At 61.1% G+C, this 25,394-nt stretch overlaps 1 protein-coding gene across 2 annotated transcripts; it reads left to right on the top strand.

Moving 5' to 3' along the window:
• The first annotated feature begins 6,416 nt into the window (after positions 1 to 6,416).
• Metrnl (meteorin like, glial cell differentiation regulator) lies at positions 6,417 to 19,192 on the top strand. 2 transcript variants are annotated; one of them, XM_047546923.1, is made up of 4 exons: positions 6,419 to 6,804; positions 11,539 to 11,921; positions 17,747 to 17,806; positions 18,669 to 19,192. In XM_047546923.1, the coding sequence occupies exons 1-4, from the start codon at positions 6,641 to 6,643 to the stop codon at positions 18,986 to 18,988; spliced, it is 927 nt and encodes a 308-aa protein (XP_047402879.1). In that variant the 5' UTR covers positions 6,419 to 6,640; the 3' UTR covers positions 18,989 to 19,192. The 2 variants fall into 2 exon arrangements, with proteins under 2 accessions (XP_047402880.1, XP_047402879.1); XM_047546924.1 differs by lacking the exon at positions 17,747 to 17,806 and having other exon boundaries at positions 6,417 to 6,804.
• The last annotated feature ends 6,202 nt before the right edge of the window (positions 19,193 to 25,394 follow it).

The raw sequence follows: 25,394 nt of genomic DNA, 5'->3' as shown, positions 1-25,394 counted from the left end.
ATCCCAGCTGTGAGTGTCTTCTGGGTCAAGGTGTCCCCCAGAGTCCAGAACAGTCCGTCTTCCTTCCCGTTCCCTTCCTTCCTTAACACTTAGCTTTCAGCAGAACCTGACCATTGTGGGAATATTGAGAAGTATTAAAAACATCACTCGAGGCCCCACCCAGGAGACCTGGGGGCCTGGGTCCTGCTGGGGAGGCCTTGGCCCATGCCACAAAAGAGCGCGTGGCGCCCGTGGCCTCGTGGGAGACCCCAGCGAGGCTCTCCCCCTGCCGTTGCTGCCCCTGGCCAGGCAGGGCCTCCTCACACCCCTCGCCAACTCAGGACACACCAGAGAACAGGTGACCAAGCGCGTGTCACCTCCAGGCAGGCCACAGGAGTGCACCCACCAGCACAACTGCCCCAGGCAGGAGGGGCCACCAGAGGCCTCTGTGGTCTGCTCCTCCACGGGCTTGACCAGGGCAGCATGGGTGAGGGGAGAAAGCTTGGCGAGAGAGGGGCCGTGTGTGGAGGTGAGGGTTTTGCTGACTTAGGCCCCATTATCTTTCCTAACCCACTCACCTTCCCTGGCCCTACCTTCCTTCTGGGTTCAGGGTAGAACTGCCTGTCCATTGGAATCTTGGGGCAGGTGGACTCTGTCCTCCTTTTCCCCTGGCTTGGATGCATCTAGTGAGTGGACTCTGCCCTTGGGAGGTCCCCCTCCTGGTTCACATCTACCCAGGCCCTAGGCCTGACTGTCAGCCCCTCCAGCTGGGGGCAGCCTTGAGCTGCCTGCTCCCTGCCTGGCCCTCTCTAGAAGCAGGACTGGACAGGCTGAGGAAGGGTGGTGATGGGCCTCACTGACAGGCACCTGGTAGAGGGTGTTTACAGCTGCACTCACCCACTGGGCTGAGTCACCAAGGGTTGGGGCAGTCAGTCGGGCGGGCCCAGAACTGACTGCCCTGGTCCTCTGCTGGGACCTGGCCTGTGGCCTGCAGGTGGGAGGCCATGCCTGTCCAGCTAGGCAGCTCCTGGGTGGTGACTGCACCATCCATGACCCCCTTCCCACCTGCCATCCAGGCAGTGCTGTGCCTGACATCTGGATGGCCAGCCTCCCAACAGCACCTGTCCACTGCGTCTGGCTCTGTCCAGCATGGGCACTGCAGCCCATTAGAGCCTCTGTAGGGCCTGAGTCCTGCTTTATGACGTCGCCCAGGCCCTGCCTCAGGCAGGTTGGCACCAGTCACAGGGCATGACTCCCTGCTGTCCCAGCTGCCCGCAGGTCTGCTGGGGAGGGTCTCCTCTGGCATGAAACCAAAGGCCGCCAGCACAGGGAGGGGAGTTCTCTCTGGCAGAAGTGCAGGGGATGGGAGCCCGGGACTCCCAAGTGTGTCTGCACGCATGGTCACTCTTGGCTTGTTCTGAGGGTGGCCACTGGTGGGCCCGGAGAGAAGTGCCTCCTAGGGCTCGGAGGCCCATGGGGCTTTCCAGGACCCTTGCAGGGCAACCCTCTTAGGACTGCCCTCAACCAACTTGGTGGAGCCAGCTGTGAACCCCGGGGGCTGCTGGTCAGTGGGGGCCATCTGAGCACAGAGGCCCCAGGCGGCCACAGTTGCTAGCTCGGAAACAGGTTGGGCCCTGAGAACATGCTCGCTCGTGTCACGTGCTGCACACAGCTCCATGGACAGTCCCTTGACTGTGCTGAGCTTCGTGATGGCCTAGGACATCATCCTTGTGGACCAGCTCCTGCCCTCATTTCTAGGCCAGAGGGCCCTAACCTCTGCAGCCCCCAGGTGACCTGGGGGTAGGCACACAGCCTCCCAGGGTGAGTGGGTGGCCACAGCTGTCCCGTGCACAGCGGACTTGAGAGGCATAGCGATTCCTGGGACCACAGCGCTGGCCTTGTGGGACACGCTTCCTGCTTGAGGCAGCAGGGCTGAGCCCCCCAGGTTTTCTGCAGTATGTCCCCTCTGAGAGGAGTGGGCTGGCTGGGGAGGGCGAGCTACACCTCCTACCCATGTCCTGAGTGACCACAGCCTGCTGTGTGCACAGGTGGGCCGTCTGGACCTCGGATTTCGGCCTCTGTCCTCGGATGGCCTCTCCTTGCTCTGCCCTGTTTTCAGTTCACTCTCTGTGGTGTCGTCCTCTTCTGCAGAGGTCTTTGACTTCTCCAGACTTGCGGCCTGGGGACTCCTCTGGGTGGGTAGTGTCTTTGCCCCCCAGTGCTGGGCTGGTTCTTCTCTACACCTACCCTCAGGGAAGAATCACCTGGCCCCCAGCTTCACCCACAGCCCCCAAGGTCTGTCAGCTGCTCAAGGAGGCCCAGCCTGGGCCAGTGCATGGTCATTCAGCCTGGTCACTGTGCTCACAGTCCAGGCCACGCACACACCTGGGGTCCACTTGCAAATCCAGCTGTCACCTTTGCGTGTAAATTCACCTTCCATGTGGTCAGACCCCTCCTGGTACAGTGCCTTCCCTGTGGGGAACTGCCTTGGGGAAGTCCAGTGCTGTGGAGGTCCTACAACTCACTGCTCCTGGGTCGTGGTCTGCCAGCGGCTGGCGGAGGGTGAGAGCAACCCTGCATCTCAGGAGCAGCTGCTACAGACAGTGGTGATAACGTCACGCAGGGCCGCCCCACTGCTGGGCTGCTGTGGCGCCGCACCAAGGCCACACGCCCAGCCTCACCGCCTTCCTGTAACCCAGGCCCGCCCAGCACGGAGCCCACGCACAGCTGACCCTCAGGTCCAGTCAAGCTGGTAGGACACTCCCTTCCACTTTTGTAGGATGCACAGACAGCAAAACCTGCCAGCAAATTAGGTTAGGGAGGGGTTAGGTGCAGAATTACATGGTGAGGTTACTGGGCTGCGGCCGGCAGGGCCCCTGTGGCTGTGTCTCATGTCGTAATTACACGTTACTTGCTGCAGTTGCTGAACGTCAAATTACCAGCACTGGCTCTGGGTGCCTCATCCACCACAATTGTGATAATTATGTCCCTACGAGAAGGTCAGCAAAAGTGGCCTCACAGGGGCAAGCTGGGTGACAGGGTGATTGGGGCTGGGGAGGACTGGGGTGGTGTTCTTCCTGGAACACCAAGGGGCCACGATTGTCAGGCTTCTCGAGATGTTTTCAAACACCAAGAGAAGATTCCTGGACATGTGTGGGAGAAGGCGATGCCTGCTGGGGGACCCAGTCTCGGGGAGGACCATGATTCTCTAGTGATGGTTTCAGGTGGTGGTCATTTTGTAGAACAGACCAGCCAAGGTGCTTGTTTGGAAACCTCAAGACTGAGCAACACTGCAAGCGTTCACAGTTTGCTGGGCTGCTGGCTTCGGGAACCCCAGCCATGGAGAGACGCTGGGCTATCAGCTCCCAGCCAGGGACCAGTGCTGTGCCTTGGAGTTAGGAATCCCCACCATCTGAGAGCTGCCCCTCTATAGGTGGCTGAGACCCAAACAGCTGTAGTCCTCACAGCCCTGGGAACCAGCTGGGCAGTTTATGCTTAAGACTCCTGGGTCAGTCACACAGTCAAGCCTCTGGATGTCACTCTGGCCCTGCCTCCTTGAGCCTCAGACCTGGTTAAGCTCTGGGGGACTGTCCAGGGCAGCATCAGGAATTCATCACCCATGTGCTTAGGAGATGGTCAGTGAAGTCTTAAATGAATGAGGACTGAAGCTGAGACCAACCAGCTCTTTGTGTGGGCCATGGACCCCAAGCTCCAGGGTTGATGGTGTGTGGTGAGTGCCCAGCCTCCAGTGTCCACCGGTCCAAGCATCCTCCTCTGGCTAGGGGAGGATTGAGAGCATTCACAGGTAGCCTCACCAAGAAGGTGACCCAAGCCTTCCAGTCACTCTCACCTGGCGTGGGGAAGTGTACTTCAGGGGGTCTCCTAAACCCATTCTTCCTGATGCAGGGATGGGCAGGTGTGATTCTAGTGTGATCTGAAGCTCTTCAGTTCTGCAGCTCAGCCTCAGCTGATATGTATGGATGCAGAGGGAGCTCCCGACCCTCACAGACACGGTAAGGAGTATGTGAGCTGTCCTTTCCCCCGTGAGGTGGGAAGGGCGCTGCAGGGCCCTTACTGGACTTAGCCATGAGGGGCTTCTGGGAAGTGGTACTTTCCCAGCATTCTGGAGTAACCGCCAAGATCCTTCCCCACAGTGCCTCCTGGAGAGATCACCCTGGAGAGCTCAGAGGGTGGCCAGGATTCTCATGGCCCAGGGTGAAGGGATGGCGGGTGGTGGGCAGCCTCAGTCAGCCTGGACCCACCCCATCTACCTACCCCCAGGAGTCTGACATCACTGGCAATCAGGAGTCCCAGCTCCAGGGATGTTTTATTTGCAGGTGGCTTTGATGGGCCAGGGCAAGGGTCAGCAAAGCAGCCGGGAAGCCCTGGGATTCTGAGGTACAAGCCTCCCCAGAAGCCAACAGGGCACAGGCTCCCGTAATGGCTTGGGTACCAGTTCTGCTGCAGTGGCCCCCACCCCATGTCGGTAGATGGGTCAGAAGGATGGGACTCTGGAAATTCCTACTTTAGAGGTACTCCTGGAGGCAGCTGAGTGCTGGGAGGCAGGGCCAGGCTTTCTCCGGATATACTATGGGGTTCTCCCAAGAATCACACAGGCAAGCATTCATTCTTACCCTAGTTATCTGCTTGTCTTGAGTTAGTAGACTTTACTTTTTAGGTTTACAGAAAAACTGCACAAATTGTCAAGAGAATTCCCCAGTATACCCTTCCCCCACCCAGTTTTCCCTGAGGTTAGTATCCTGCATTAGAGTGCTTAAGTGTCACCATCAAGGAACCAATATTGACACATTATTAACTAACTGCCCAAGTCTACATTCCAGTTTGCTCTCCTGCTATACATTCTTGGGCCCTGGCAAATTCACTTGGCCATCCTGCAATCCCAGTGTCAGGGCAGCCCAGTGGGCACAGGGAGCAGAGTCCTAGGATGTCCAGTCCTGGCCATCGTGGGCAGGTCACTACAAGCTGCTAGCTCTCAACGTCTGCCTTGGATGCTGCCTGCCCCTTCCACGGTGTGACATTCTGGACTCTGACAAATCCTTCCAGGATGGACGCAGTCTGCTCGGCTGTGTGCGAATGGCTTACTCAGTCCTGCAGCGCCCTGGGCAAGAGATGCTGTGGTAAGGAAAGTGGTCTATTTCGGTGCTTGTGCACCGTGACACCTGCAGCAAGGCCTTCCAGGGGGTGTGGGGCTGGTGGGGCAAGCTCCAAGCTCTGAAGCACACTGTGCTCCAGAGCCTCAAACCTGCAGCAATTCGCAAGGTGGCATCGCTTCAGGTGCTGGGCAGTGCCCTGGTTCCAGGTTTGGTAGGCCTGCTTTGTTCCAGGGTCCTAAACAGATCTGTAAACTACAGTGGTCTCCCCAGCTCCTTATGCCCCGGCCGGTCCCCAGCACTGAGCTGCTTCTGACCCACACTTGGGGCCAGCTGTTTCTCAGGCCAGCAGACTCAATTCCACCACCCTTTCCTAGGCCTCAGTACAGTCACCTCCCAATGCGCTAGACTCCTAGATTCTCACCTGGCTCTCAGCCTATGAAAAAAATTTTTTTTTAAAGTCTGGAGACAGTTTGGATGGCCAAATGGGGTCGGGGTGCGCTACTGACATCTAGAGTAGGCGCCAGTTTGTTAAAATCCCGCAATGCACAGGATGGTCCCCATTGTAAAGACTTACCCACCCCAAATCTGACCTTCCAGGTTGATGAAGCAGTACCAGCGGTGCGTGGGTGTGCGGGGTGGGCAGCGCACAGCGCGAGGCGCAGGCAGTAGCCACGGGTTCTCGGGGAGCCCTAGAAAGGCACAGGGACAGCACAACCAAACTCTCTCTGGAGACCGGACGCTTCAGAGCCCAGCACGTTGTACAGGGGAGTCAGGCCTGAAGCCGGGCCTCCCTGCCCGGTGGGCTGTAGGCCGGGACAGATCCGAACCTCCGCCAAGCACAAATTCTCCCGAGGGTGAGGTGCCAAGAACTTCCCAGAGAGCCACCGGCTGGCGAGGCGCGCGGCGGCCACAGCGCCGCCACAGTGGGGGCTTCGGGGAGACAGGGCGCCGGCCCGGCGCTCGACTCGGGTCCGCGCGACCTCGCGGTCGGTCTCGGGTTGTCCCCGCCCCCGCCTGGTGCGCTCCGCGCTCCGGCCTCGGCTCTTCTTCAAGACCCTCTCTCCGACCCGAGCGGCCTCTTCTCCGCAGCGGCCCCGCTCACCCCACCACCGACTTGGAGAGCCGAGACCCTGCGTCCGCCGCGGCCGGCCGGGCGCGCGCGGGGCGGGGTTCCGGCACACTGGGCGGCGCGGGGCCCGACCCGAAGTTCGCGCAGGGCGGGCCGGGGCGGGGTTCCGCGCGGGGGCGGGGCGGGGCGGGGTTCCGCGCGGGGGCGGGGCGGGGCGCGGGGTTGGCCCACCCCCCAGCTGAGCAGGGACCGCGGGCTGCGGACTCGCCAGCTCAGAGGCTCCAGCGGCTGCGGCGGGCGCGCTCGTTAGCGCGGCGCGGCGGCTCAGGCGGGCCGGGATGGGCGGGCGGCCGAGCGGGGGGCGCTGGAGGCGCGCGACGTGACCCTCCTGCACGCGGAGCCCGCCCCGCCGGCCGCGCCGAGTGGAGGGTCTGCTCGGTGGGCGCCGACACGAAATCGGCGCCGATCCGGCCGGAGCATGCGGGGCGCGGCGCGGGGAGCCCGGGGGCGCGCGGGGCAGCAGTGGCCGCGGCCCCCTGTCCCGGGCGCGGGCCCGCCCCCGCCGCTTCTGCTGCTTCTGGCGGTGCTGCTGGGCGGCGCGGGCGCGCAGTACTCCAGCGACCTGTGCAGCTGGAAGGGGAGGTGAGTTCCGCAGAGCGACCCCAGCCCAACCGGCCCGGACCTAGGTCCTCCGGTACCCTCGGCTCCGCTCCCGAGCATGGACCGGCGCGGCGGGATCAGGGGCCGCTCGCTCTCCAGGCCGAGTTCGGTGCCCCCATCCCGGTCCCCGGCTTCAGAACAAAAGAGCCCGAGGCGTCCAGGTCCCGGCCCCGAGGACGCCGGGGGAGGCGCGTCCGCAACGCCGCGGGGTCTGCGCAGGCCGGCCGCCGACTCGTCCCGGGCGGAGCAAGGATCCGGAGTCCAGAGCTCAGCTCAGCGGGCGCCGGGCGGGGTCCACGGTTGTGTCCTCCCGGTTCCTGCCGGTGGCGGGAGCTGCGCGCCCCCGGCCGGGAGGAGCCAAGCAAAGCGAGAAGGAATGGCCGGGTTCGGCGGTTTCGGGGACGGTACGGGACCCTCGGTTGCAGTGCTGCCTGCGTCTGCTGGGCGGCCAGCCGCTGGCGGACACCTGTGCGCCGGGCCGTTGCAGCGGGGCAGAGCCCCCAGTCCCACCCTGTGAAGGTCAGGCCGCCCTTGGCAGCCGCGCGCCGGTCTCCGCGACCCCCCCCTCCCGTCCGCGGTGGCAGCCGAGGACTTTGTAAAACCAAAGTGTGACATGCAGAAAGGGGTGCAGGTCACAAGCGAGCGCAGCCGCGGTGCCTGGGGAGCCGCAGCTACTCGGGAAGGACCCGGGAGCGCGCCGGGCACCGCGGAGGTTTCTTAGGCTTTCGCAGAGCTAGTTTTGTGCGGTGGAAGTTGCCAATTCAGCAGTTTGCGGAGCGCGCTGCGCTAATGCGCGTCTGCTCGGAAAACGCTGTGGGCTGGGGCTGCGCTTTGGTGTGGTCGGGGTACCCCACGGTGCGCGCCCACCCAACCCGCAGTCCTGGGCTGATAGGCAGAGTACAGCGGCAGACAGCTCATTCTGGGTGGGGGCGGTCACGGGTGATTTTGGTGAAGCCGTTTTTCCGAGAAGACTGGGTGTTGAGCTGGTGCGCCAGGCTCTGCGTCAGCAGGGCATGGCTGGTCATCTTGGACACTTACAGCACTTAGTTTTCTGAGGAAACCACAATGACCACAATCAACACTCCCTCCCTCTGCGGAAGACTCCTGCCAAGGGGTTGGACTTGAAGATGGCCCCTGGCTCCTGAGACCTCTGGGCACTGCCTACCTCGCTAGGAGTTTTCTGCCTCCCTTCCAGTAGAAATCCCCCTGCCTGCGGGAGCAGGGAAGGGAGCTGAGATTGGGGCTGAGGGTGGCTGGAGCTTTGGGGGAGGGCTGGCCTGGGGAATGCTGGCGCCAGCACAAAGCTGGCTGGGAGCCTCTGATACTGACGCTCCCTGGGGCTGCCCTTTCTCTGGCCATAGTAATCAAAATCCCTGCTCTCAGCCTCTGCTGGTGGATCAGCACACCCAACCCAAGGCTTTGGAGTGTCCTGCTGTCCTGCTCCAGCAGGTCAAAACCAGAAAACCCAGTCCCTGTCTCTGAGCCTGGGTTCTAGCTGGAGCCAACTAGAGGTCCTCAGAGGTCCTCAGAGGGCTGCATATCTAGGCTGCAGCCCCAAGGCCCAGGGCACCCAGGACTCGCACAGGTGTTTGCAGTGGGAGCAGGTGTGCCCCCCACCATCTACCTGCAGAAGCAGAACGCTGCCTGGGCCCTTTGCCCTTGTTTGTCAACACCCTCCTTGGACTACCTTGATGGCACCTCTCCCAAAGGTTGAACCTAGCAGAGGGCAGCTGAGGGACCCTTGGAGCTGCCAGAGAGGAGCATAAAGGGAGCCCCCTTGCCTTGTGACTGCCACCCCCATTTTCCAGTATACTTCACACGTCACTGCCTTCTGTCGACTTGGGAGTGTGCTGGCTTTCTTGCTAACTCCACGGTTTATGGCCCTTTAGGAGCTGTTGGAGCACAGCGCCGGGTGGAGTGAGCTGAGGGCAGGTGGATTCTGACTCCTGCTAGGAAGGGACACTGGCCACTCACAGTGATGTGCTGGTGTTTCTAGGTATTGCCAAGCAATCAAAGTGGAGATCTGAAATCCTTCCTGTGTAGGAGGCAGGACCAGTCTTTATCATCCAGGGACCATAAAGGTGAACCATGGACTTTCCCACTGCCATTATCCAGGCAGGGCAGGTGCAGTCACACCTGGGCGCTCTGGCAAGGGGGGGAAGTGGAAGGCAGCTTGGGGGCAGAACCTCTGGCTTTGCCTATGGTCCAGGACCAACCCCATTCCAGCAACCAGACTGTCTTGTCACGGTGACTCGGGGTTCACCAGCTGTGGGTGTGAGTGGTTTTGGGCTGGCCCCACGCCAACTGCAGGCACGAGCTCAACTTGCTTCAGCAAGTCCTCAGAAACTTGCTGGGTTTACCATCTTTTCCATAAAGGTGCCCACGGGCATGTCCACCTGGGTAACCCTTGCTGACTTTTTTAAAAATAAAAGCCTTAATTCAGCTTAACTAATCTGATCAGATGCCTTGCCAGCACCATGATGTGGACTTGATCCAATTCTGTGTGCACTCTGCGCTTTTGTCACTCCAGAGGGCTGGAGTTTGCAGTTTTGCTTAGTGTGGCACCTGCATCTCTTGAAGATGGTAAAATGCCATTGTCAATGACCATTAGTCATGTGTTTACTTTTGCAATTGCAGCAACTTTGTATAGAGAGTTCTTTTTCAGTTTGCTGGGGTGCTGGATGTTTGGTTATGTGGTAGGAACCAGCACAGTTGTTTGTCTACATGAGGGTGGTGAGCAGTGCATGCTACTGACTGGTTCCAAGGTGAGCACCTGCTTAGATTCCTGTGGACCTAGGTGTTTTAGGAGAATGGAGAAGATGCAGTCCCTGGCCCTGAGGTGGGTATAGACATGGCTAAGGGTGAGGAAGTGGGCTCCTCATTTCTCGTGGCTTTACCTCCACCATGGTTTTTTACCTCCTTCTCATTAGATGGAGCCAGATGGACATCATGAGATGCACTTGGCTTCAAGTGTAGGTTGGAACAGCAACCCAGATCCAGGTCCTTTTCCCCTGGTACGGCGGTTGGACACCATCCCCTAGAGGGTTCCTTCTGCCCTGCCTGAGTTGGAGTTTCCCCCTGTGCAGAAGAGCACAGTGCCTCTGCTCTGCCAACCCTCAGGGTCCTGAGAGGGAAGTGAAGGCTCAGACTGGGTGGCTTATTTGGGAAAGATTGAGGGTTGTGCCTGGACCTGGGGCCAGTGTCGGCAGTCCCTCAGAGCCAGACACTGCGGGCAGGATGGTTGGGTTTGCTGTGGCTGCACCAGGACGGCACCGCCGGGCGATGTGTCAGCCTCTCAGCGCTCAGGGCAGTTTCCACAGAGCACTGTAATTAGGCCCATCCCTCCATGGGTGTCAGGTGAGCTTGTGTGAGTTTTATTGCCTGTAATTTGTAAGTTTGTTCTGTGTGTGCGGCCCAGGCAGGCTGCTTGTGACCCAGGGCCGTTGGGGGTGGGGGCTTCACCCCCGATGCTCTCTCTGATGTGGTCTGCAGGGTGGTTCTGGCTTCAGCCTGCAGCCAGCCATCATGGCAAAAGCGAGTGTCAGGACCCCTTGGTGAGTCGCCCTGCAGTAAGTGGGAATTCTGTGTGGTGCCCTCTCTCCTCCGCAGCGAGGGCTGGTGACTCACTGGGACCAGGGCTCTGGAGTCAGCCCTCTCATTCCACATAGAAATCCTGAGAATGTGGGCAAACCTGTCCGAGATCTGATCAGAACCAAATTTCAAGTAATAAGACACTTACCTGAAGTCATTGGCTCAGTTCCAGGCCTGCTGGTGGCCATGACGTCACTGTCGCGAGGAGCTGCATTTACACCAAAGTTCTGAGCTGCTGAAATGAGTTTTGGTGGTTTCGATTTCTAGGGCCTGCCTCGCGAGAGCAGCGCCTAGCTCATTTTCCTGTTGAGCCTTGGCAGTGTGCTACCGCCGTCCCCTTGGGAAGGCCCGGCCACCTGTGGTCCTTCCACCTGCCCCTCCTCCCCCAGGTTGCTTCCTGTGCTCCTGTGGTGGGTCTTGCTTTCGTGACAGTTGAGCTCGCTTTTAAGAAATGATCGCCATGCAAGTACCTCAGGCTGTGAAATGAATGAGACAAGTCGAACGTCACCTTAGAGAAGGCACAGATAGGTGGCCCCTGCAGCAGAGCCCGGGAGCAGAGGACCGGCTCGCCCGTGGTTGACGCACTAGCTGGCTGCGAGCCGTCTCTGGAGCATGTGGGCATGCGCTGCACCCGCAGCACCCCTGGAGTCCGACCCTCACTTTTTGCCCAACAGGGCTCTGCTGTCCTCCCGCTGAGGCCCTGGCTCTCTTGGGTCGACTGGAACTCTGGTTGGTGCCAGTGTTTCCTTGATGTTCTGGAACCACCCAGCCCTTCTCAGTTCTCACTGATCAGGAGCCCCGGCCTCCCTGGCTCAGGGACACTGCTGAGACTCCATTTGAAGGCTGCCGATGCTGAGCCTGGAGGGTGGGGCCGGGGTCCGGGCACCTGGCTGCTGTGCTCATCAGTGCTGCAGCAGATCTGCCGTGACCCTGGAAGGAACTGGGGAGGCCAGTAGAGGTGGCTCGCTGGGTGCTGCTGCCTGAGCTGGGAGGTGGGCACTGAGCAGGCAGCGGGCTGCTGGGTCAGCGGCTGTGGGGGCTGTGGTTGTGGAGTGGCCTCACGCCCCTCCTGGGCTGGGCTGTGGCCTCCCCCGCGGTTCTGGCTGACCCGTACCTTCTCTGCAGCGGGCTGACCCACGAGGCTCACAGGAAGGAGGTGGAGCAGGTGTACCTGCGCTGCGCAGCCGGCTCCGTGGAGTGGCTGTACCCGACCGGGGCGCTGATCGTCAACCTGCGGCCGAACACCTTCTCCGCCACCCGAGGGCTGACTGTGTGCATCAAGCCCTTCAGTGGCTCTTCGGGCGCCAACGTCTACCTGGAGAGAACTGGAGAGCTGAGACTGCTTGTGCCGGACGGGAGCGGCCCTGGGGGCCGGGTGCAGTGCTTCAGCCTGGAGCAGGGCGGCCTGTTTGTGGAGGCCACGCCCCAGCAGGACATCAGCAGGAGGACCACCGGCTTCCAGTACGAGCTGATGAGCGGGCGCAGGGGGCTGGGCCCCGCGCTGTCTGGTGAGTGGGTGAGGGAACGGAGGGGCTGGGGGGCTGACGTTGCTGCTGGACGTCCCATGCTTTCCTTGCCGGCTCCGCAGACACTCGGTGGCACACCTGCCAGGCCTGGTGGCCTGGAGAGCCCTACGAGTCCCTGTATACAGGCCTTCTTGGGGGAGCGGGTGGGGGTGGGACCCCAAGACTAAACCACCCTTGAAATGCAGCCTTTTCACCCACACCCCTTGATCTCCATGCCTGGGACCTTGGAGTCCTGGCCTGGAGCAGTGTATGTGTGGCCAGGGTTGTGGAGGCGTGCGCGGTGGGGCTGCACCCTCCCACGGCCCCAGGGCTGGTCCTGGTCTGGGTGTCTGCAGCAGGTGCAGGCATCGGGCTTGGGTGGGAACTGGGCTGACTCACAGCCTGGAGGCACAGAGCCGGCCTCCCAGGAGGTGGGGTAATCGTGGGTCCATCACTTGGGCCTCCATGGAGGACAGAGGCAGGAACCTGAAGGGGCTTTGGCTGGCCATGAGACCCCAGCACTGGTGCGAGGGAGTGCCTGGGGGTCTCAGGAGGCATGCCTGGGAGGACCCCCCCATGGGGTGGCAGCCTCAGGAACCAGTGCAGTGTCCTCTTTGGACAGTGTCTGACAGCATGGGGACCCGGCAAGGATCTGGGCAGTCTCCCTGAGGCAGGTGGGCCTGCGTGGTGCGGGCAGACTCTGCCTGTGAGGCTGTGTGATCTGCTGTGGGTTTCCTGCCCTCAGGAGGCAGACTTTCCTGCCACAGTCGTCATGGACAGTGCTGATCTCTAAGCCCTGCCAGGGGACACTGAGGAGTGGCCTTGAGCCCTTGGGCTGTGAGCAGGCAGGTTCCCTTTCCTGGGCCAGCAATTGTGGCTGGTGGGGGGCTGGGTGAGGGGATGCCAGTCACTCTGGGCCTGGAAGTGAACTCACCTTGAAAATGACACCTGGGCACTCTGGACCCCGTGTCCACGCTCTCTGACTGAAGTGGTGGTCCAGCCGGGAGGAGCCTCGAGCGTCCCTCGTGGGGTGAGAGTGTGGATTGGCTTTGAGGATGCCCTGCGGCTCGTGTGCTGGGCCGAGCCTTGCCTGGTGTCGGGCGCCTCGCGGCAGCTTTGAGCGTGAGCTGTCCTCTGCACTCGCACAGGCCAGGGTTCTGGCGTGGATCCAGGTGTTGGTGGTAAACTGGGATGACAGCAAAACCTGGGAGCTGCCCCTACTCTCTCCATCATTGCTCCTCACCCCGCTCATGCTTCCAGGCCAGGGCAGTGAGGCCTGTGGGGTTGGTTGGGCTGCCCTGTGTTCCTGCAGGGTCACTGGGGGCAGTGGCTCTATCACAGGCGCCTGCTCTCAGGCCTGAGCTTGGCCGCTAGTACCCCCTGCATGGTGGGGTCCCTCACAGGCAGTGGCCAGGTGGGATGGCATGCTGGCTCCACCCCCAGAGCTCTGCTCTGTCTTTTTTTTTTTTTTTTTTTTTTTTTTTTTCCTTTGTTTTTTTTTTTTTTTTTTTTATTGTAAACAAATGGGATACATGTTTTTTCTCTGTCTGTACATGGCGTAAAGGCATACCATTTGTGTAATCATAAATTTACATAGGGTAATGTTGTTTGATTCATCCTGCCATTTTTTCCCTTCCCCCCCTCCCCTCCCACCCTTCCCCTCCATCTATACAGTCCTTCCTTCCTCCATTCCTGCCCCCCTCCCTAAACCCAACTCCAACCCCAACACTAACCCTTCCCACCCCCCATTATGTGTCATCATCCACTTATTAGCGATATCTGCTCTGTCTTGAGAGGCAGGTGCTTGGGGTTCCCTTGCTGTCCGGCAGCACATGCTCTTCTGGCCCTGGGGTATCTGTGGAAGTGGCGCCTGCAGTGACTTCGGGCCCCCTGCAGATGGCAGGTTGCTTGTCAGAGGCAACATCCATGCAGTAACCTCCAGAACTTGGGATGGGGACCCAGGCTCTGCTGTACTGGGGGCTCTAGGGGCTGGAACCGGATCCTGGCATTCCCCCCAGAAATGGTCAGATGCCTGCCCCTCCTGGGGCAGAGGTGCCACGCCCCCGTGATGGGCTCTGGCAGGGGGTGCCGGGCAGCCGACGGGCTCCTCTCCTGGGCTGTTCCGCTTTCAGGGGATGGGGGCTGCTAAGCCTTCAATGCTGAAGGAATGGGCACGTAATGGGAATGCTGGTGCTGGCCAGCTGGCAGCAGCGTCACCCTCCCCAGAGGGCTGGTTCCAAGCTCTCTCTGGCCAGCACTGGCTTCTCCTGTTCTGGCTGTTGGTGTGGCTGCGGAAGACCTTCTAGAGACTGGGTCCAGGCAGTGGCTGAGCACACAGGGCCGGCCCAGATGGTTGTGCTGGAGGCAGCGGAGCTTATAGTGAATTGGAGTTCAGTTTGTACTGGGGACAGAGGTGCTGTGGGCCGGAACCTGCTCGAGAGTGTGTGTGCACTTGTGTGAGCCTCACTCCACTCTGCCAGTCCACCCATGTTGCAGAATCCACTCCTGAGACACCAGGAGCCAGGACCAGAGCAGAGGTGCAGGCTGCTCCTCCAGGGGTACAGAGTGGGGGTCAGGCTGTGAATGACCCTCACCCTGGGGGACACTCCTCCAGGGGTGTAAAGGGGGGTCAGGCTGTGAATGACCCTCACCCTGGGGGACAGTCCTCCAGGGGTACAGAGTGGGGGCCAGGCAGCAGGTGACCCCGCCCTAGGACCTGCTCACCTGGTGCTCAGCACCTCCGTGGAGTTGCCAGACGCCTGAGCACTGCCTGTGACGCAGGGACCTGACAGGACACAGGGGCAGCAGATGGCCACATGGCTGGCTGTGGACGCACCTCAAGGCCGAGGGACAGGCAGGGTTGCTGGGGCCTGGCCACCTGGGGAAGCAGGCATCACTGTGGATGGGGCTGAGGGGTTGGCCAGTGAGGGCTGGGGCTCCATCTGGTCCCAGGGAGCAGGTGCAGGGGCTGGCTTATCTCAAGGTGGCGGATGCAGTGCTTGCAGGCTCAGCCAATCTGAGTTCTGGGGGCTGGGGCTCAGGAGAGGCCCAGTGCAGGTGTCCAGGGGAGGTGTCCAGGGGAGGGGCCGAAGGGCTCCGTGCTGTCCCAGGTGTTGCTACCTAGGTGGCTCAGAGTCTGGGCCTGCAGCTTCTGGGTCAGTCTCCCACCCCTTGAAAACCTGCTTCGCTTGCTCAGCCTGAGTAACAGACTTGCCCGTTCCCCACTGCTGAGGCCCCCAGGAGCTTGAGTCTGGGGTGGTCTTCATGGGCGTGCGGGCTCTAGCAAAGTCTGGAGGCGGAAAGGAAATCTCATGACTTCTGGAAACAAAAGAGAGGCTCGTTTTTCTGAAGCTCCATCTCTCTGGCCTCAGTGGCTTCCTCAGGTCACCGATGACCCTGAGGTGATGTTTCATCCTAACCAGTTCCTGGCCTGGGAGGTGGGGTGCATGGTGTCCCTGCTTCCTCACCAGGAAGAGAGGGGAAGGAGGGACCCAGGCTGGAGGGGCAGGCGAGGCCTCTGCCCCAGGATCCTCGTGGTGTCCTGGAGGCACCCGCTGGTCTTGACCTCAGTCGTAGCACCCCCACGTCTGCCCACACCCTGTCCACATCCCACCACACTTTGTTCACCTGGTCGAAGGCACACTCACCGTCACCGCCATGCGGGTGCCCCAGTGTCTTCTTCCGAGGACTTCCTCTGGAAGTGTGCATGCGTGGCAGCTGTCCTGGGGGTCAGTCCTGCCTGCTAGCCACCAGCTCCACTTGTCTGCTGACTCCCTTGAGCCAGCTGCTCCTGCCCTTGCCCTTTGCTGCCCTCCACAGCACCTGCTTCCAGGTGCCCCTGGCCCTCCTGATGTATCCCTCCTCATTCCACTCACTTGATGTACTCCTGAGCATCTCCAAAGCATCCACACCCACGTTCCCCCGGAAGCTCATGCTGGGTCCATGAGCACATTTCAGTTCCCTCCTGAACCCGACTGACAGAGCTGTTCCCAGATTGCTGTCCTCAGAGTCCACACTGCATTTTCCACAAAGACAAATTGCACTATGCAAAGCTCAGAATGAGAAGCAGATGCTTCCACGGTGGAGTTTGTGACCTCGGCCAGTGATGGCTTTGAGTGGATCTGGGGACAGTGACTGCCCTTGGGGTCCCCACACCTTCTGCTAGAGGCTGGGTGTGAGCCAGAGCAGCTCCAGGGAGGGGAGGGTCTCCATGCTTTTTCCCTAGCTGTCGGCTAAGATCCCAGGTGTGTGACTCACAGGGAGAGGAATGTGCGTGGGCTTGGTGACACTGCAGGCAGAGGTCTGGGGTCCCATCTCAGTATGTGGCTGGGGCCTGTCAGCTCCTCTGCAGTACAGGCTCAGCTGAGCCCCAGGGGGCTGGGGCTGGGAGTGGACAGAGTGAGCATCACAGGCTTCCAGGGCTCCGCAGCCGCCATGTCCCGTCAGCAGAAGGCTCCAGGACCTGGAACTGGGGCGGGAAGGTGCCCATCCTCTGAAGGACTGGGTGGAGTGGAGGTACAGCAGGTGGTTCTTGTTCGTGGTTCTGCTTTTCCTGATAACTTAGTAGAAGCAAAGGTGCTGCAGGTGGTGGGTGGGCTGGTGCGTCAGCAGCTGCTGAGCCTGGGAGTCCTCGGCCCATCCTGCTGGCATAGGGCAGGAAGGCCAGAGCTCCAGACTCACCTGCTCCATGCCTTCCAGGGCACTGTGAACCCAGGGCCTTGCCTCCTGTCTGATGATGTGAGTGGTCCCAAGGCTCCATGCACCTTCTGGTCCCAGAGGCCCCTCTGCACTCCTGCGGGCCTGGAAGTGCTTGGCCAGTGGTGGAGGAGCTGACGTTTGCCCTGGGGGCTCAGCCACTGGCTCGAGGGGGTCGGTGCAGCCTCTGGTCAGGCGATGGCTCAGCCTGGGTTGGCAGGGTGGCACCAGGCGTGCACGGGCCTTAGCTCCTCAGGGCCAGGGCTGCCGAGCCTTGTACTGTGAACTGGCCAAGGGGAACCCGCTTGCCAAGGTCTTGAACCTCCACATGGAGTGTGTGTGGCGAGGCTGGGGATTGCCGCTGCCAGACCCAAGTTTCTGTTTGACATTTGGGGAACTGGGGCGAAGGGCAGGGCGCGGGCCACCCGGGAAGTGTGTTGTGTAAGGGTTTGGCCAGCGAGGCTCGTCCCAAGCAGGCTGCAGCCTGTGGGCTCTCGGCGGGAGCCAGGCCCCAGGATTCTGGGGCGTGGGGATCCGGTGGATTGGGCTCAGTTTGAAAGGCGTTTGCCGTGTGTACCTTGCCCAGGGCCAGGTGGAGTCTGGGGAGGGGACTGAGCTGAGACTCACCCCAGGCCTTGTGCCTGCACAGGTGGTGCCCCCACCCTGCCCCACTCATCACTTCTGCTGTCTTGGCCTTGTCCGTCCTCCCGGTCTGCAGCTGGGCCTGTGGGACTGGCCTTGCCCTCTGGGCTGTGACTGGAAGTGGATCTGGGGAAGGGGCCTCTCTGTGCCGTAGGAGGCTCCTGCTCGTGAGGCGCCCTGCGTTTGGGGTGTGCTCTGGAGCCTGGGTGAGGGGCAGAGGTCAGCTTGACTCAGGCCGGCTTTGCATCTGTGGTAGGTGCTGAGAGATCACCATCGAGTCCTTGCTCCTCTGGCACAACAGGGCCAGTGGGCACATGGCAGTAGGTGTACCCCGGGCCCTACCCAGGCTTGACCTGTCTTGCATGCTGAATCTGACGGCAGCGTGTGCCATCAGGCGCAGCAGGCATCTGCCTCTGGGGGAGGGCTTGCAGCTGACCGCAGCGGGCACGCCCAGGAGCTGCCAGGCTGCATGCCGACTGTTCTCCCCCCAGCTCCATGCCGCCCATGCAGCGACGCGGAGGTGCTCCTGGCGGTCTGCACCAGCGACTTTGGTGAGTGTCTCCTCTCGGGTCTCCTGTGTTCCGTCCCTGTGGTGTGGGCCACTGGGACCCAGGATGGAGAGCCTTCCAGAGCAGGTGGGCTCCTCTAGGATCTGAGAAGCTGCTGGACATGACTTCCCAGGGGCACAGAATAGGTGCTTTTCTGTGCCTGTGTCACGAGGTCTCCACACGTGTTGCACACTTTCACACTTGTGTGCGCACACACACACACACACACACTGAGAGCTGGGCTGGATGTTTTGGGTGACTGTCAATCATCTTCCTGGATTGCACATGAGCTCACAGCTCCCTAGGGACTCTGAAGTCCTACAGTTCCCAGGGGTTCTTGCAGTGTCCTCTGAACACTGTCCTGTGGGCAGCCTGGCCCTGTGTCAGCTGCCACCTTGGAGCCCTGTCCATTCCTCATCCAGATTCCCCGACATCTGGGGCTTCTGGGCTCTGGTGGGCCCAGGCTGTGCTCTGAGGGATGCAGGCCCCTTGTCTGTGCTGTCTGGGGCTGTAGCCCGTGTGGTGGTGGGCACCCGAAGCCAACGCAGCTGGCCCTGTGCCCGGGCTCCCGCCCTGAGCTCTGAGCACATCATGGTGAGCTGGAGGTTGCTCACCGCCCCCTTTCCAGAACCAGGACCAGGGCTGGGCAGGCTGCCCTGCTGTGCCCCAGCACAGAGCATGCCTGTCCATGGCGTCAGGGCCAGCCCCGGCAGCCCCCCACCCTTACAGTTGAGCTTCCCAAGGGCCTTTCTAGATGGCAGGTTGGCTCAGCTCTGGTTCTGAGGTCCATCGAGTCGGGGGCCTGGGGCTGGCGTGTGCCGTGTGCCTGTCCTTGGAGCCGTGCTGACCTGTGTCTCCTCCACAGTCGTCCGAGGCTCCATCCAGGACGTCACCCACGTGCCAGAGCGGCAGGAGTCCGTCATCCACCTCCGGGTGAGCAGGCTCTACCGACAGAAGAGCAGGGTCTTCCGGCCCGCGCCTGAGGGCCACGGCCACTGGCAGGGCCGCGTCCTGACGCTGCTGGAGTGTGGTGTGCGGCCAGGACATGGGGACTTCCTCTTCACTGGCCACATGCACTTCGGGGAGGCCCAGCTGGGCTGTGCCCCACGCTTCAGTGACTTCCAAAGGACGTACAGGGACGCAGAGGAAAGGGGGCTGAACCCCTGTGAGATCGGCACGGAGTGACCGTGGATGCTGCCACCCTGTCCTGCGATCACTGCCAGGGCCGCGCGTGCTGGACCCGGGTGTGGGCAGTGGGCTGGGGTGCAGCCAGGGGCACAGGGCCCCGTCAAGGACGCCCTCGCCCGTTGGAAATGCTATAAAATGCAAACTAAGTTATTTTATTTTTTTGTAAAAAAGAAATGTCCATAAGAAATGTCCGTGTCTCGATATGCCTTGGTGTGCGGTTTAATGCTGTTTTCACATCACGGGAACCCGTTGCAGCCCAGGGCGCTCAGTGAGGCTTCCCGAGAACCTGCACACCCCACACTGGAGTTCTTGCCACAAATGTGTGGGGCCAAATGTGGACGTCTGTTCTTCTTTCCATCTTGTTCTGCTTCCTGAGGAATGAGCTTTGCGGCCTGGTCTTTCTTGGGCTGCAGACTGTTTCTGTTCCAGAGAATGAAGACCAGGCTCTGACCCCACGAGACCCTTGCTGGAGGCATGTGAGGGTGCTGCCTGGTAGCTTGTCCCCCTGCTTGCGGGAGCACCGGCCCTCAGTACCTGCCCAGCCCTTCCCAGTCTTGACCTTTGACACCAGTTTCTCCCACATGCCTAAGCCCACAGCAAGTCTCCAGATCCCAGGGGCTGCCAGGACAGGGTTTGGTGGCCCTGTGACCTCAGAGCACGAGAGGTTTCTGTGGCTGTATGACAAGTCCCTACGGGTTGGGGGCTCATTCTCAGTTCAGGGAGTGGGCAGGGCCATGCTTCCTTGGGAGGCTCTCCTTGGCCTTCCAGCCCCTGGTGGACCTGGTGTCCCTTGGTGGCTTCCCTGAAATATGGCATCTCCACTCCCATGGTGACACCATGGTTGGATTGAGGCCAGCTGGTGGCCTCATCTTACCTGATACATCTGCAGAGATCCTATTTTCAACCCCAGTCATATTCAGATGTTACTGAGGGACATGGAGCTTGTCAGGGAGAATATTCACCACCCATGGGGATGCTGGGGTGACAGGTAACTAGGCCCCACCTTGTATTCTGGCTTATGCATCAGGTGCTCCTCAGGTGTGCAGGCACAGGTGTGTAGGCTCCGGCAGGTCACAAGCAGCAGCAGGTACTCGGGGGCAAGGACACAAAGCGACAGTGTTCATGCCAGCCCTGGCCTCCTGTGGTGGTGACTGGCCTTTTGCCAGCAGGACAGGTCACAGCACAGAAGTGCTGGCCCAGCAAGAGGGCTGAACCCACTGGCTGCTGCTTCCAGGGCTCCTGGGGCTGGAGGAAGCTGTGGAGCAGGAATGGCGGGTTTGGTAGCCTCCTGTCACTGCTGAGGACGGGGTCAGGCCTGGGAGGCTGTGCCAGGGCGGTTCTACAAGACGTAGGGCAGGGCAGGGCTGTGGACAGGTGGGACGCGTCCTCCCGGGGGGGTGGCCCATGGGAGGTGCCTGCCCCCCATGGCCGAGCTCCCAGGCCCTGCAGACCCAGGCCCTGGGGGTAGGTGGGGCCTGCTGCCCATACCTGGGGGCCTCTGTTCTGTGGCCTGGGCAACTTCATGCGGGAGGAGGCAGCTGGTCCACATTCCGAGTACGTTCCACCTCAACCAGAGGCCCTCCCCACACTGTCCTCCGACAGCAGAGGTGGCCCTTCCACCCATGCCTGTTCTGAGGAAGCCCCCAGAGAGGAGACCAGGTACCCGCAGGGTCTCTGGAGGGGCCTTCAGGTGGACCCCAGCATGGCCTCTGCTGTACAGTCTCCACACCCAGGAGCTGGGCTCACCGTTGCATCACGTGGGATGGAGGGTGGGAGCTGCTCCGTGGCTCCAGGTGGGGTTGAAGGGAGCCCTGAGAGAGGCCCCTGTGTGCTAGCCACCTGTGCCCCAAGTCCCACCTTCCCACCTGCCAAGCTGCAGATCTCTCCCTGCCCTGGGTCCCCATGGGCCCTCCCTGCATGTCCCTGCCCCACCCCACCCCCACTGTCCCCTCCCTGTGCTGCTCCCCTCTCCACACCCCGTCCCCTCCTGCCTGCTGCAGGGGTCCTGCTCTGGGAACCCGCCCAGCCCGCCCTGCCTCTTCCTCCAGTGCCCTTTGCAGAGCCGCTGGAGCTGAACCTCCTTTGCTGCCTGCGTCTCCTGGATGGGCAACCCTGCTCACAGCCCAGATTCCTGGTCAGGACCTGAGGCTGCTTATTGGCACTGGACACCTTTTTCTCTCCACATCCTTGGACGAGCTAGTGGAGTTGCTGGTTGGCTGGATTCACCTGGAAGACAGCTGCTGCCTGGATATCTGTGGGCAGCCCTCCTGTGTCCCACCAAGCTGCCAGTCAGGGCAGAGGGGAGACGTAGAGGCTTAGGTGCACACCCACTTGCTGGATGCTGGGAGGGACTCAGGCCCTGTGGGTCGTGTTGCTCTGCGGCTGTCCACCACTCCTTGGCAGTCTGTGGACCCCATGGCCTTCAGCAAGCCCTGTATTGTGCCCTGGCCTTGCTTCCTGCCTTGTACCTGCCCAGAGGGCCTGTGTGGGATGGACCACAGGGTTAGGACCACCAGCCCACACCTGCTGTGCGGACCTTGGGGATCAGAGAGCTTGCAGTTGCTTGTAAGGGTGTCCCTGTCCCAGCCTCATGAGCTGACCCAGGGCTCAGCCTGGGGCAGGGCATCAGGCCAGATTGGCCAGCTGCTGCAGGCCTTATCAGCACTGCCCCCACCTGCTCAGCAGAGACCCTCAGGGCAAACCTGAGGTCACATGTGAAACCTGGGAGGGAAATGGAGGGGGGCAGAGAGGGTGGTGGGTATGGTGAGGTGATGGCCAGGGGCACCTCAGAGGGGCGGGGTTCAGCTGGTCCTAGAGGAGGAGTCCACTGGCAGGTTGCCCAGCAGAGGCCACGTGGAGGGTGGGGGTGCACGCCTTCCTGGGTGCCACCTCACGTGACCTGCCGAAGCCCAAGGCAGCCACTGTGGCCACTGCTGCGGCAGTGAGCTTTGGCCTGCAGAGTGGTGGCCTTCCCGAGAAAAGACGGTGAGGCCTGCGTCCCTTTGGCCTCTGGTCAGCATTGGGCACCATGCTTGTCCTCAGAGCAAGCTCAGCCTGCCCTGGGGTCTGGGGGCAGCTGTCGTCACAGGTCCCCGAGCTGCTCACACCAGTGTTCCCTGCCCAGGCCCAGCTGACCTTGGCTGCCGGCTGGGCCAGGCTGGGGCCTCGGACGTGCCTCTAGTGGTTGCCACTGTGCCTTTCCCCATGCCAGGGCCGTGGCGCTGGCCTTCTGGAGACTTCCACAGCCCACTGGGAGCTGCAGGGCAAAGGAGGCAGCCAGGCCTCGGGCCTCCACCTGCCTCTGGACCTGGTTTGAATCCTGCTGGCTGGGGTGTCGTGCTGCCAGCCGGGGAGTGAGGAATGGCGCCGGGTTGCTGAGGCACAGTGGCCAGGTCTGCTTCAGAGCTGAGAGCGGCAGTGCTCCGGAGGGCGCTTTGCACATCCCAGGTCGAGGGGGCAGAAGGGCTTCTCCCTTGGAGGTGAGCACATCCATTCGCCCTGACGGCTCAGCCCTCCTTGCCTGGCCCTCGGCTCCTGCATCTCGCCCGGGGGGACCTGGGGCCACTTGGGCCATGCGGCTGCCTTTGCCGTCCCCTGCCCTCTGCTTTTGGGGGTTGTTTTCTCAGGAAAGGTGGAGCACATCATCCTTCCTGGGCTTGTAGGACCCGCTGCCCTCTGCTTGCTTTAACTGTGAGAAGCCCCGGGGGCCAGAGCGAGAGGGGGAGTCCCCTCTTGGCAACGCGCCAGGTTCTCATGCCTGTGGTCTGACCTGCCCCTGGTGGCTCAGTCCTGCTGTCTTCTGCTCTCTGGAGCCTGCGCATTGCCTCGCACTACAGAGGGAGCTGCAGTTGCTCATCTAACGGGCGCACAGTCACGGGGTTCTGCAAAATGGAAGAGGGAGGCAGGACTCAGTTGCAGCGTGGGATACAACTCGAAGGCCCAGGAAAGGACCAGGAAAGCCCAGAAAGCCCCAAAGCCCAGAAAGGCAAGAACAGAGGAAGGCGACTTTGTGAACCTCGATTCTAGGCTCTCTGGGACCCAGGTCAGGCTTCTGACCTCCAGGACTGTGAAAGGATGAGCTTCTGCTGTCGTGCCACTTGGGAATGCGTCCTCTCCCAGCGTGGACCTGGCCACCCAGCCGCTGGGGTCCTGAAGTGTGTGGGCTGCACTGAGTGGTAGGCTAGTGCTGGGTGGCAGGGAGCACCCAGATCACTGCCCCACTGTGGCCTGGACCCTCAGAACTCTGTGTCCTACCCCCTGGCTGTTCTGTGGGCTGACCTCCTCAGGAGAGGACCTTGTCTGGATGGCCCCAGGTTCTGGAGAGCAGCAGGGAGGGCCTGGCACCACGGCCATGTGCCCACCTAGGCCACCAACCTGGGCGGCACCCAACTGCCAGGGCCGGGAGATGGCCGTGGGTCCCACGGAGATGCAGAGCCCCTCTATAGGGCTGCCACTGGCCCCGAGCTCCATCTGGTCATGACTGAACCACTTCCTGTAGGCCCATGGCTGGACCTGGCCGTCAGGCTTTGCTGCCCTCAGGCAAGCAGTGTGGGCAGCTCGCTGCACTGACAGTGACTCCGGAGCTGACCCACGTGGTTGGTGTGGGGTCCGTCGGACTTGGGCATGCCTGCCCTGGGCCATCGCTCTCCCCTGCTCTCCCCAGGACCCGGGATCCTGTCCTTGCTGAAGGTTCGCTGGGCTAGCGTCTAGGCAAGGCCTCCTGTGCCCAGCACATGGCAGGGCCTCCTTCCTGGGAGAGGTCACCCTGCACAGTACGCAGGTCATCATCAAGGGTGGCGGGGCAGGGCTCAGGTCCAGCATCTGGGCTGCTGATCTGTGTCGGGGTGGGCTGTGGGCATAGGCCCAGGGAGGCAGCCCTGAGGAGGGACACTTGCACATGGACCTGGGCACTGTCCACAGGTCAGTGAGGCCACTTGCAGTTCTCCTGGGGTTTTCTGCTCCTGGGTCCCCAGCCTCTGCCTCTTTCATGAAAGGGTCTCCCCAGTACTCCCTCCCCCAGGGCTTCCTACCCACGTGTCAGGCTGCGTCTCTGAGGCTTCGTGTCCTAGGAAGAGACCTTGGTTCCCAGCAAGGTGTGTGGGACTGGTGCACAGTGGGTGCCTATGGCATGTGCAACCTGTGCACAGTGGGTGCTCATGCAGCCTGGAGTGCAGTGGGGCTCATACAGTCAGGCACACAGTGGTTGCTCGTGCAGCCTGGATTGCAGTGGGGCTCATACAGTCAGGCACACAGTGGGTGCTCGTGCAGCCTGTGCATGGTAGGTGTTTGGGTCCTGCCCCTCCTGAGGAGCTCCTGTGGGCCTGATCAGCACTGTGGGGCACTGTCCATCCACACTCAATCTCAGGTGGGTGTTCACCCAAACAGAAGGGGCAGATAAGGCTCCAGAGGTCTGAACAAACAAGTAATAACAGGAGAGTGGGATAGGCAGTCGTGGCAGGGGTTTTGAGGAACAAAAGCCAGGGCCAGGACTTGGGGTGCAGACCCATATGGAGGATGTGGCCCCGAGGGAGGATGTGGCCCTGGGGAGGCTTCTAGGGAATGTGTGGCCCTGTCCATCAGGGAATGACCCTTTCTGAGGCTGGGCCTCTCACCCCTGCTGGTGCCTGTTCAGGGGCCACATGGGGGATGCGGAGAACGTGAAGAATCCAGCATCCACACTGGGCCGTTGTGCCCTGCGGCCCAGGAGGCCCTGATTCTCAGAGCAGCAGAGGTGTGGCTGGAGTGGGGTGTGAGGTCGCTGTGGAGTCTCGCCTTCGGGAGAAGTCTGCTCACTGAGCCTCACGCTTCCTCCTCATCAGTTTGATGCAGGCAAGACGCCTCACTGGCTGAAATGAACAGACACAGAAAAAGACCCCATGGGCTCATGTGAGGTGCGGAGTGGGGCTGTGGGTCTGGGGCCAGGAGGGGAGGGCAGAAACGGGCCCCTGACCAGAGGGTGGATGGCAAGGGGCCCCGAGCACACGGTAAGTGTGTCTCTGTGTGTCTCTGAGTTTCTTCTGTGTGTCTATGTGTCTGTGTGTGTTTGTTCTGTGGATCTCTCTGTGTGTCTGTGTGTGTGCACGCCTGTGTCTGTATGTTTGTGTGAGTTTGTTTATGTGTTTCTGTGTGTATGCGTGTGTCTGTGTTTGGTCTGTGTGTGTCTGTGTCTATGTGTCTCTGTGTGTATGCCTGTGTTTGTGTGTTTGTATGTTTGTGTGAGTTTGTTTATGTGTCTCTGTGTGTATGCGTGTGTCTGTGTGTTTGGTCTGTGTGTGTCTGTGTATGTGTGTCTCTGTGTGTATGCCTGTGTCTGGTTGTTTGGTATGTGTGTGTCTATGTGTGTGTGTGTCTCTGTGTGCATGCCTGTGTCTGGTTGTTTGGTCTGTGTGTGTCTGTGTGTGTG

Source organism: Sciurus carolinensis, chromosome 3, assembly GCF_902686445.1.
Source record: "Sciurus carolinensis chromosome 3, mSciCar1.2, whole genome shotgun sequence".
Lineage (NCBI taxonomy): Eukaryota > Metazoa > Chordata > Mammalia > Rodentia > Sciuridae > Sciurus > Sciurus carolinensis.
The sequence above is the reverse complement of the archived record's forward strand: the minus strand, read 5'-3'. Positions and strand labels throughout refer to the sequence as shown.